The sequence below is a fragment of the Labrus bergylta genome, chromosome 6, assembly GCF_963930695.1.
Source record: "Labrus bergylta chromosome 6, fLabBer1.1, whole genome shotgun sequence".
Taxonomy (NCBI): Eukaryota; Metazoa; Chordata; class Actinopteri; order Labriformes; family Labridae; genus Labrus; species Labrus bergylta.
The window spans coordinates 10,973,331-10,985,360 of NC_089200.1; the positions used below are offsets into that span (position 1 = coordinate 10,973,331).

The window sequence follows — 12,030 nt, forward strand, 5'->3', positions numbered from 1 at the left end:
TACATTTTGAATCAGAACTCTTTAATCTTTACCTCGTACTAACTATATGATAATGTCTCCCATAACTGATAAAAAACAAATGATGTGATTATTATCAGGTACACGTTAAAACCAGTCTCTTTGCAGAAACATATGGCCGCTGTTTGGGAATTCCTTTAGATCCAAATTGAAAGTAATTCAACATACATTTTCTGGATAGGTTTCTGAATGAATGTATTATGTGTTAAACTTAAGGTTGATGCACTGATGTTTTTTTCAGGCCCTGTCTCATACATCCAGATGCAATTCTTCATTTGTAAAGAAAACAGCAAGTCTACTGACTAAAAACATCACTATTATACAGAGTCAGAGAGTGAGGGCCCTTTGCAGTCAGGTCTGTGGTGCTCAGGCTTTGATGTGAGATTATCGGGCCTCAGCTAAGTGACAGAAGGTCAGCGCTCTCTCACTGGTTTGGCGCCTCCTTTTCTCCCCCTGCCGATCAAAAACTGATCCATTCGGCCTCTCAGTCAATTTTCAGCTAAAGAGTTCCCACCTGGCTGTAAGACAGGACTCAGGAGGTAGGTCCCTCTTTTATTGAGACATCAACCTTTAAATCCTTTTTTTCAGTATGAAGGGAGAAGAAGAAAAACAAAATGAAGACATGACCTAGAGGTTTCTCTCCCACACGCACACGCACGCACACGCACGCACGCACGCACGCACGCACACACACACACAGAATAGTTTAACCTAAGTCAAATGTTATAAAACTTATCCAAAATGCAATTTAGTGAAATATTACTTAAATTACTGAAAAAGATCATGACTGATTTTTTGTGTTTACTGCAAATAGGCTATTTTTTTTAAAGGCCTGAACCAGAATCATGTTCACTGCCTAGTATGTTTTCATAAAATGATTTTTCTCCTTGGCGCATTACACTTCATAGCAAATGAAAGAAAAAGCTAATTTTTTGTTTTATAGTTAAGAAAATAATAAATTATCAATTAAAAAATGACATGGATATAATATAACAATATTTAGAATACCTGTTTTTAGAGGCAATGCAGCTTTATTTATGTAAACGTCAAAATCTCAAAGGATGAAAAAACAGGATATAAATACCATTTATACTCAATACCATCATCAAAAGGTACATTTGCAGCAAGAGGCAATCATAGCAGTCAAAGTAGATCTTTAATAAATGTCTTACTGAAAATTGTTCTAGTAATGTGCCAATCGTGGAAAGAAACAAAAAAAAACACAGCCAAACTAATTTTCTGTGTACACATGCTTTCTGTGTACACATGCTTTCTGTGTACACATGCTTGTCCAATAAAACTTATTCAGATTCCCATCTGCACACACGTCTGGTTAATGTCGGTCTGGAACAAGCAAAAGTCAACCACTCAGGGCACACAACATCTGGCAGCCCTGCCGCGCCACCCTGCTAAACAACTCTCTTTGTAGTGAGTCACATGTGTTTGATATTTGTAACAAATCACGGGTATTGACTGTAAAATATATCACATGCTGAAATCAAGATACACAGCTTTCTTTAAGTACATGCAGAAAAGAGAGAAAGAGCCGGCAGGCACACGCTTTTAATTCACATATCTCAGTCTTACTGACTCTCACTAGTTAATATTATTTCCCCCCACAAACAATTTTAAATCGAGGTAGCTGAATAGTATGGTTGGCCTATATAAAATAATAAGACTTGCTGTTGCCACTGTCATTGTTTCAGTTGTTTCATGTCAGTTTAAGGCTTGGTGATACCACAACTTCCTCCTCTGCTTGGTTCCTTAAGAAAGAAAACAATGTGATGATGCCCAAGGGGGGTTAACTCTAACCTAAATAACAAACAATGTTCAAAAAGCAGGAAACAAAATGTTTCTCTGTTAAATAAAAACAGGAGAATCAATTAGACAGAAACAAGAACTACAGCCCAAAGCCCTATTATACAAAATGTACTCCTGTTGTCATCTGCTAAAATAAAAAAGAAGCAGATTGTGCACTTGGTCATTTGCCACAGTTAAGTTTGATTTGTAGATATCTGGGTCAATACGTTGTGAACACTGGTTGATTGATTTTAACAAACACACTGCCAAATAGGCAATACTTTAATCCTAAGCGTCATGGTTATTGATTGGATTGATCAACACAGTTGTGACATGCTAAAACATGAGCAGGTTAAAAGTGTTACTAAAATAAATTTAGGTTCATACTACTGCACATTTCCTTCATGCCAGAGTTTGTGCAGGTATGCCGAGGTCTTGATTTTCTTCCGTGGGGTTATTGAGTCTGGGTTGGACCCTGAGGCAGCTTCAGCTATACCTCTGGAACCAAAATGACCCAATGTACAGCCAAGGGCTATGTTTTTCTCTTTGAGTCTTTAAAAGCCACCTAAAATTGGACATGCATTGTGAATATTATATAGTCAAAGATGCGTCATTTACTTTGAGGATAGATCAAGACAAATTTGAGAATTACCAGAACAATTTATTAGAGTTGCTACCACTGCTGTTTAAATTCAGTAAACATTAGGCTCCTCCCTCCAGCTTGAATCAGCTTTCTCCTGAATTCTTAAAGGGGCTTGCAAAAGGTGTGCTTCTCACAGTGTACAAGTTCATCCTCAGTGTTCAGGAATAGGTTGTATTTAAAACTCAGAGTTCCTGCTCTAGGCTGCTACAGAGGATGTGTTTTTACAAAAAGCTGATGTTGCCATTTCATCGAGCAGTTATAGTGTTATCAGACACCAGATAACAGCCACAGTTCTGCTCAGTTGAAGTCACAGCTAACTTTTCTTGTACAGACTGCTGTGAAAATCTTACGAGTTAAAAAACAAACAAAAAAACCTTCCCTCAAAACAGTCTAGGAGCCATCTGTTATCAGACAAGCAGAGAACATATAGTGTCTGATCCAGCCCTCTTATTCACTCAAGAGTTTTTAGCTTGTACCCTCCGGGAGAAGATTCTGTGTCCTCCATATCAGGCTGAACTGCTATAAACATTCATTTTTGCGGCGGTCCATTAAGATTCTGATTAACAGCTCATGTTAAGGGCCAGCTGTGGATCAGTTGGTAGAGTCGGTCATCTCTCAAGTGGAAGGTCGGGGGCGTATGAATGTGTGTGAATAGGATTAGTTACCTCTGATGGTCACTTTACAAAGCAACCTCTGCCATCAGTGTGTGAATGTGGTGTGAATGTGTAGGTGTGACCTGCTGTGTAAAAGCGCTTTGAGTAGTCAGAAGACCAGAAAATAGCTATACAAGCTCAGGTCCATTTATCATTTAATGTAGCATGTGCCCAGGAGTTGTGCAATTTGTCACTATGCTGTCAGAATGTGTTGAGCCTATATGTGAAAATGTTTAATGGAGTTGCTGCTGTTTTGTGATGTGTTCTTAGTATGTGTTTTTCTATGGAGCATGTCTGTTCTTTATTGTCTGTGTAACTGCAGGATGGAGCCCAAAACAAGGCCTATGTCTTATATTAACTCCTTCAGCAACTTGACTGGAACTAGACTGTTGCCAAGCAACAGCAACCTTTTCCTGTACACTTGCTACTTTCAAGTTAAAATACTTTTGAAAATTGCGCTCTCTTAAAATTTCAGAATATAATGAAGGAAAATAGAACAATAAAATGTTGTAAATAACTTTGAATAAAAACAATAACGGTCTCAACACTGAATAGTTTTCTTTTTATATTAATTGTCATTATCTGTTCCACTAACCATCTTGCGCTCTTTTATTCTCTCCCAGAAGAATAATTCCTTGGCACAGCACTTGCATGTCACACTTACTAGAGGAAATTCTGTCAGATGGGCCCCCTTATTGAGGTTTCCCACTGTCATTGCAATCATATTTTAACCTCTGCTGTGGATTAAAATGTGTTAAACCTTGGAGGGCCCTACTGGCCTGGGGCCCATGCAGTTGCCTCCATTGCCTTTTGATAAGCAGCACCTTGTCTTCATGATAGTATGCGACCATCAAGATATAGCCCAGTAGCAAGGCCAATATAAATGTTAAGTTACAGGCCAGGTGTGGTAAAGTCTACATAGACCTCTGTGGACCACAACTTCATTTTGCAAAACATTTTATAAACATTTTACACACTTGTCGACATGAGAAAGAGGGAAAATTCATGATTGATTTTAACATGATTGACAAGTCTTTGAGTCTGCTCTGTAACTTTCTATTTGAGCTTTGCAGGCTTACAATGTATAGGCCTATGATCATATTACCCTTCATACCGTAAGTTTATTTAGTACATCAAATGAGCATCTAAAATAAGAATCTCAAGTGATTTATGACAAGTAAATCTTTTGTATAATCCACCATTACTCTTACTAGGCCTCTGTCTCAAATGTCCACTTCAGATTGTTTTAATCTTAGGCGTATTTCATCTGATTAAATGCATCTCTTTTATCCAGAGTCAGAGAGTGAGGGCCCTTTGCAGTAAGGTCTCTTTGATGTGAGATTATCAGGCCTCAACTACGGGACAGAAGGTCACCACTCTCATTGGTTTAGTAGTGACTCCTCTTCCTCCCTGCTGCTCAAAAACTAATCCGTCTCAGTCAAATCTGAGTGAAAGAAGCCCCGCCTTGCTGTCAGACGTTTCGCTTTTATTGAGATATCAACTATATGGGTAGCAAAAGGAATAAAAAATGAAGCCAAGAGCAACAGGTGTTTTACACAGAAATATGCTAAACATGTTTCAGAACTTGCCGGCATGGCCAACCACTAGAAAAAGACAGAACTATGAGAAAGTCTACAGCCATACTAACAGCTCTTCAGGTTTAGTTTATCAGGTTTATGTGCTAACATTTGTTAATGATCATCAGTTTAGAGCAGATAGGAATGTCCTTAGTTTGTAGTTAAAAACAAAAGTATTGACCCCCCCCCCCCCCCCCCCACCACCTTTTTTTTTTAGGATATAACATATCAGGAGACTCATCCAGCTCTTGTACAAATAGGTTGGGGATCACTTATGTAGACACCCAGACTAAAAATTAGATATGAAACTTTGACTTTAGTGTATCCAGTATTGGGCTAACAACTTACACACATAAAACACACATTCTGTTTCATTTGTTGGTGTTTAAAATACCACCTGTCAGTCATCATTTAATACCAAAAGTTTTTTATACATTTTTTTATTCTACATTACCACAAGAGGTCACTATTGAATTCTAAAGTGTAGAAAACACTCTTCTTTCCTGAAGAGTTATTGATAAGATGTTGTATTCCTCAGGAAAGATCATGTGACGGTAGACAATATTTACCCGAATATACTGAAAACATCACTGAAGTCAAGAGCTTTCTAAACTTTAAGGGCTGTAACAATTCAGTGACAAGTCTGTGATATGCTACAAAGAAATATATGCCTATGACTCAAGAGAATTAAAGGAACTCTTTTTTCATTCAACGCACAACATGTCTACCACAAAAGTGAGATTTAATGAAGAAAAGATCATGTTTATTGTATGGATTTTAAAAAGTTGACTGTCTTTGTCATACATTGAACAAATACTATCACACCATTTGATAATAAAATATTTGAATGATAAATGCTTAAATGTGTAAATTTCATTTAGATTTCATGAGACAATACATCATAGAGTCATTTTCATTCAGAGCTCCTGAATGAAACAAAACATTTTCCTTTTGAAATAGAGCGGAAGATTAAATGGTATTGACTGATACTATACTGTATTCTCACATATAATAATAATGTAATAATTAAAACAAGTACAAGTTGAAACATTAGCCGAACTCAACTTACATATTTGAGTTCATGAAAATATAACGGCGGTGTTTTAACTCCATAAACCAACACTTTGATGTTTTCCTGAAAGAAACCTTAGGAAGACAGTAGTTATCGTTTCTCAGAAATACAACAGTTTCATGTTTAGAAAACATACAGTACATCAAGACAATCTGCCATGTAATGCATCAAACAGCAATTTGTTTCTATTAAAAAAGAAGCTTGACAGTCAAAGACAAGCTCTCTAAAATACAACAACACTCTTATGTTCTCAGTCATGTCAGTTAATAGCTACGTATAAGTATACCTTTTATACCTTTTCAGAAACACAATGCATTGTGGGTATTACTAAATAATAAATTATTTAAACTGTGCATAGATATTTTAGTTGATAAATATTTTTTTCTGTATTCCCAACTGAAGTTAAACACTAGGTTTGTATAGGTTCTTATTTTTTAATAGGTTATATGACATTAAGCCTCAAGGCACTGACAAACACAAACAAGAACAGAATAAAAACAATGTATGGATAGAACCTTAAGTTCCAATCACATTTTTATATACCGTATAATCTATGTCTTTCATTGTATCCTTGATTGTACATTTGTTTTTGTTTTTTGGTATTTTAAATCAGTAGTGCCTTGGTGCAAGACTTTAGACTCAGTTAAATAGATTTTTATTCTGATTAGGCTACTTCAATGTCAGATTGATGTCACCTCCATATGTCTGTCCCATATTTAAACAAAACCCCTATCCCACCTCTTCTGAAAGAAATGTTCTGCCACAGCTAAAAATATCTTCAAGTCTGTTAACATCGTTTTTGTGTTTTGGTGGTGCCCTTAAGGACAATGTGAGGTAATCCAACAGCCCATTTGTCACAGGGCCAGTACTGCAGTCCAGGCAGAGAGTACGGTATCTCATAGTTGGCATCCAGGTATGCTATCAGAGTGCTGCCGTAGGCCACAGCCATCACAATAAGGATGTGCCTGAAGGATACAAATAGTGCAGATCAGTATCACTGAAAAAAACAACCCTTGAAAAGATAAAAATATCCAACTTGTTTCTTTTGCATGAACCCCAGTTTGCTATATGAACAAATTGGACTGGAATAATGAATGAATAAGGAGTTCTTCAATCTCTCCAGATTTGATCTCATATATATTGATTTTTTACTGATCCGTACTGACTGATCAGCTGTCGCACAGGTTTTTCTTTTTTTCTTTTTTAAAGAAAAAGAGTAACAAGACATTCATATTTATCACTCAGTTGGGGTATAAATCAAACAGGCCTGATATACACATAAGGAAACCAGATCTTACCAGATTCCATGCAGGTAGCAGAAGTTCAGCCTCTGCCAGAAGCTGCAGCCGAAGCGGTCACTAATCCAGCAGGTGATTGCTAACACCCACAAAGCCACAGACAGCTTGGCCAGTCGCAAGACCTTCTGATCATTACAACTGTGAATCATAAAGAACTGGCATTTAAAACAAATCCAAACTGAAGCAAACAAGAAAAGAGATTCTCAAAACACAGGACTTTTCATACCATTTAATCTCTATAACCAGGACATAAAGCAGATGGAGGCCGAAGCAATTTAAAGCGTAGGCATTGACTGTCGGTTTGACAAACGATGACAACGTGCTGATCAGTGTAACCACCAGGACGAGGCTCGTAAATGTGGACCTGTGGTAGAAAAATGTTGGATTAATGCAATAATTCAGGCTCATGGACAGATAATGAGACTTTTCATTTACAGAGGTCATCAACCACAGCTCTTAGGAAACTACTAAAATACCAATACATCATTAATATTTGATATAAAGAGAAGCTGTCTGACTCCTCTTCAAAGCTTTGTGACAGAACTCAACTCTACTAACTACTTTAATCAATTGTTGTCTTTCTGTTTTGGCCACTAGGGGGCAGCAGAAACAACTTGTGAAAATATCACTGACATATTTTTGAAGTTGATGTGTTGAACTTGTAAGCAAATAGTTACTTATTTACACACCCAGACATTAAAAGGCATCGTAATGGTTCATTTTCAGTCATGTTCTGGGCAACGGATGAATGTCAGTCTAGTATTCACTTTTTTGCTTCATGGTGTATTTCTGTAACTCTGGATGGTCATTTCTGGCTGTTTAGTTGCTGAATGCTCCACCAGTAGTCACTAGGTGTTTCTGACCAAAACTTGACACAGAGAGCAGTGAGAGACAGTTAAACAATGAGCTGAAACTTGCTATAAAGCTCTGTAAAAATGAGGGGCACTTCTGATCCAGGTGATAGATCTCTCTCAAGCCTTTTTGACACGTGCACTTCTCAACAAGATATTTCAGGACAATCTGTTCCTTAAAATCCTCCTGAGTTGCCTGTTCACAAATATACCTCACATGGGGAGACTTTTATTTTCAAATTGGCAGGGGTGGGGGTCTCAGGAGATGGGACATGACATACAGTATAAAGGACGACATGGAAGTGGGAGAAAAAGCAACAGCATCTGACACTATGATGATAGCTTTTGTTTTTATATCAATGTTACGTGCTTTTTTCACACCAGGGGCTTCTGCTCCAGGGCTGCAGATGCATAATATTGGTAATTGGTCGTATCAAAGTATCATCGAAGAAGTGGTAAACTACTTCAAGATCATCAAGATCATATAAGCAGAAAAGATAATGAAGCAGCTTCACTACATGCTTTGCTGTACAGTAAACCTTCCATTATTCAGGAGGATCTCGTTTGGAAAACTGGAAAATCAACCTGAGGATACTGAGTCAGGGAGTGGAATTCTTTTCAGGGGCTCATTTAATTTTAATTAATCCTCTTCCTGCCGTGTGGTTAAATATTTACACAGTTTAGGTTGAGTTCCAATATTTTACAGTAGTGGGAGCCCCTCTCTGTCACATTCAAACGAAGACAGCAACACCACATTGTGTCTCTGTGATAATGACTCCAGTTGGAGCTGCCAGACAGGCTCCACGGCCAGTACAGGTTTGTGTTCAGAGTAGCAATAGATTATTGAGCTGTCTGTGTGCCCTTAGTAACACACTCACATGTGAGTAAACTGCTGAATAAAGACAATATGTTTACCTGTCTTTTATGAAAGAAGGGAAGAGCCTGCGGGGGAACCAAACAGAATATCCCATCGCCAAAACCCACAGGATAGACAGCTCATCCAACATCTGTCCAACAAAACTAAGCGTCATGTGAAAGTAAGCTGAGAAGAGCCCTGCAAAAAAAATATAACTTTTTAAATGTTACATCATGAATGTTTTCACCACACAAAATAAAAAGGACATAGTGAGAAGACGAGCATATTTCAGAAATGCAGTCTGCAAATGGGCCTTAAAGTGTAACACTTTTAAATCTAGCCAAACGTTCCCCTCAAGTTTACTATTTATTTTTGCAAAAAAACTCCTGTTTCCACACTTTGGGCAAGGATTCAATTGTTTTATAATTACAAACTGATGACAAGTGTGTGTCTGCTAGTTTGGCTTCAAGTAACAATAAATGCTTTTTCTATAAAATTGTGAAAATGCAGATTCCATTATGACATCTTAAAGTGTTGTTGCTTGTTATGCAACTACATAGTCCACAAATTCAGTTTAATAGCATTGTAACAAATATTCTATTTTAAAGCCAGAAGCCAACATGGTTTGAACATTTAAAGTTGTTTTCTGCTTGGTTAAAAAAAAATCCTAGTGCCTCAGGGATCCATTTCGGGACCACTTGGACTCTGGATGAACACTCAACTATGTTCATTGTGTTGTAATGATGTATCTGACAATGCAGTGATTTATGCTTAAATCAAAACTGAAACAAAAACTATACGATAAAGAGAAACATGACATTTTGAAATTAAAAAAATGTGATTTACTGACCTACAAATATCATCATGATCCAAACCGCATGAATCGCTAGGTTCCTCTCTTTGGCGTAAGGGTGAAGGAGGTAGAGCATGATGGGAGATATAATGAAGAAAATAAAGCTGCTCATCTGCAGGAAAAACAACAATCAGTCAAAAACAACAACAACAAATCAATTAACCAGCCAACCCACCCTCTTTTGAGAGAATGTGGATGATAAACATTTATGAAATATTCAAAAATGGAAAAAAAATCATCGCAGCTGGATGCTTCTCTGTAAACATTAATTATTTCTGAATGGTACATGAAGGTTTTCACAGTGTAGAAATCCAGAACGTACCGTATTAAAGTACTCCACTACATGTTCTGAGTGTTTGTAGTTGTCTTCACACCAGTCGATTTCTGAACTCTCATAGGAGAAAACTCCTGCCATCTTTTCACTGGAGTAGAAACCTGTCAGACAGAAAAGGGGAAACAATAACCAACAGTTTCCAATCAGTCAAGAACTAGGTGCACACATGCAGTTTTACAGACTTATTATGTTTTCAACTAGCAGCTGAAATGGTGATATATATCCAAGAGGCCAAGCAGAGTGTTTGTGTACATGGTTTATGGAAATGTCTCCTGAGTTTACCTCTGTATTCAAATGTGGCATTGCACCCTTTCTCCAAACGTTCATGGTTTCAGACCTTTTATCTTTTGTATAATGCAAAAAATAGAAAATTGAAAGAAAAGATAAATGGATCCATTGCTAATAAGGTCGCTTCCAGTTACTTGGTATTAAACTCCCTTATGTTAGAATACTTGTCAAAGACAGACTAAAAGCTAAAAAGTCAAATTGAAGCAGAGGCTGAGTTATTTTGAGTTTCAGTCTTTTATCCAACTGCAGGCCAACCAGATTTGATTTTCAAATGAGAGCCTTAATAAAGACTGTCTACACTGTTATTTGCAAGTGGTCAGATCAAATTTGTGTGTCAATAAATCACTAACATGTGACAATGACATGGGCATCAGTGATGAGGTACATAGGTTATGTTTTTTTGTTTTCATTCATCATGCAGAGAGTAAAAAAAAGAGTCTGTTATGTGATTCAGAAACCAGATTAACCAGGAAGAAATGTGTCAGCTGTAACGTTAACTTGCAGTATTCAGAACATCTGGCTTAGCTGGAGTGATACTCTGTGAAAAGTCACAGCATTGTTGTACTTTACATCAGCACTCATGAAATTCCTCCTGTCTAATCGGAATGGAATTAACTATTGACTAAAGCAAAATGGTAAGAGGGGTTTGTACTCTTCTACCCTGTATTTTAAGAGAACATACAAAATTAATAAACACCTGTCATTATAATGTAGTTCACAACAACCTTAAAAATAAACATAGGCTACTGTAAAAGTCCCTAAATATAAATGACTGTCACCAACAACTGAACACAATGAAGTAAAACAATGATATATTGCACAGGTGTACTTTGTAAAGTGGCTACAGAGTTTAAACAGTTGCCTATATTATAAGGTAATTACGGTATGACTGTTTGATTGTGATTACAACATAATTGATTTAAATATTGGATATTTATTGGATTATTAGACTACTCTATGTATGTTACGTAATAACTTAAGTCGTTGAAAACTCACTATTGATCAGCATGTTTGCTCTCAGTGAAAAAATGATTTTTCTAGTTAAAAAAAAAATAAAAATAGTGTAATTATTTCCTTTAATTCTTCTTTAAACAGAAGGTAATTGCTTTCAGAAATGACTGGATCCTACCTCCCATGCTGCAGCAGCGTCCGTCAGTGTTGCTCTGCTGCAGGTGGTAGAACAGGTGGATTTAACGGGCAGAGGCGGGGCATAGAAATCCTCCCGATCCTGTTGCACGGGACCGTGACGTCACTAATAACGCTGCTGAACGGTTTCGCGTCTCAGAGCCATTACGTCAACGAGAGAAAAGGTCTGGAATGGACTCCCTATTCACCTTTATAACAGGTAATATAACAAGACAAAACTAAACAATGAAAGTAAAGAATATACGTTTTTAAATTTCTAATTAGAGCAAAATTGTGTATTTGAGCTTTCTTTATTAGAGCCTATTTGAAAAGTCTGTTTAATAAACCACGAAAATTAAACGGTAGAGAGTGAGAACCGAAACGGTGTTAGAGGGGGAGCTGCTGGACGTTTCTGTGAAATCTCAGGTCCTCTCTAGAAGAGACTCAACCGGTCCATCTGCCTCCGCTGAGCCAGGCCAACAGAAGCGATGCAAATACACTGAGCGGTGTGTGTGTGTGTGTGTGTGTGTGTGTGTGTGTGTGTGTGTGTGTGTGTGTGGATTAATTCATTAACGGCAGCATTGTAATCTGAGTTTGTCTGTCTGTGACGTTGCCATTTAAGATCTCCTTTATGAATTTATTTTATTTCAGTGACGTTGCTT

The 12,030-nt window shown here is 37.3% G+C and overlaps 1 protein-coding gene across 2 annotated transcripts; it reads right to left on the reverse strand.

The window, feature by feature from the left end:
- Positions 1-5,068: 5,068 nt before the first annotated feature.
- acer1 (alkaline ceramidase 1) lies at positions 5,069-11,962 on the reverse strand. 2 transcript variants are annotated; one of them, XM_065955722.1, is made up of 7 exons: positions 11,373-11,962; positions 9,944-10,056; positions 9,619-9,733; positions 8,828-8,966; positions 7,288-7,425; positions 7,062-7,199; positions 5,069-6,728 (listed from the first exon to the last, which is right to left on the reverse strand). In XM_065955722.1, exons 1-7 carry the CDS (start codon positions 11,377-11,379, stop codon positions 6,551-6,553), a joined length of 828 nt encoding a protein of 275 aa, XP_065811794.1. In that variant the 5' UTR covers positions 11,380-11,962; the 3' UTR covers positions 5,069-6,550. The 2 variants fall into 2 exon arrangements, with proteins under 2 accessions (XP_065811794.1, XP_020512588.2); XM_020656932.3 differs by lacking the exon at positions 11,373-11,962 and adding an exon at positions 11,240-11,363.
- Positions 11,963-12,030: the final 68 nt, after the last annotated feature.

Excerpts from the sequence above, each read along its gene's own strand:
- acer1 (XM_020656932.3), bottom strand. Across the intron at positions 9,734-9,943 it reads TAGTGGAGTACTTTAATACG|ATGAGCAGCTTTATTTTCTT; the intron begins GTACGTTCTGGA and ends TTTTTCCTGCAG. Across the intron at positions 7,426-8,827 it reads CCTTCTTTCATAAAAGACAG|GTCCACATTTACGAGCCTCG; the intron begins GTAAACATATTG and ends TTTCTACCACAG.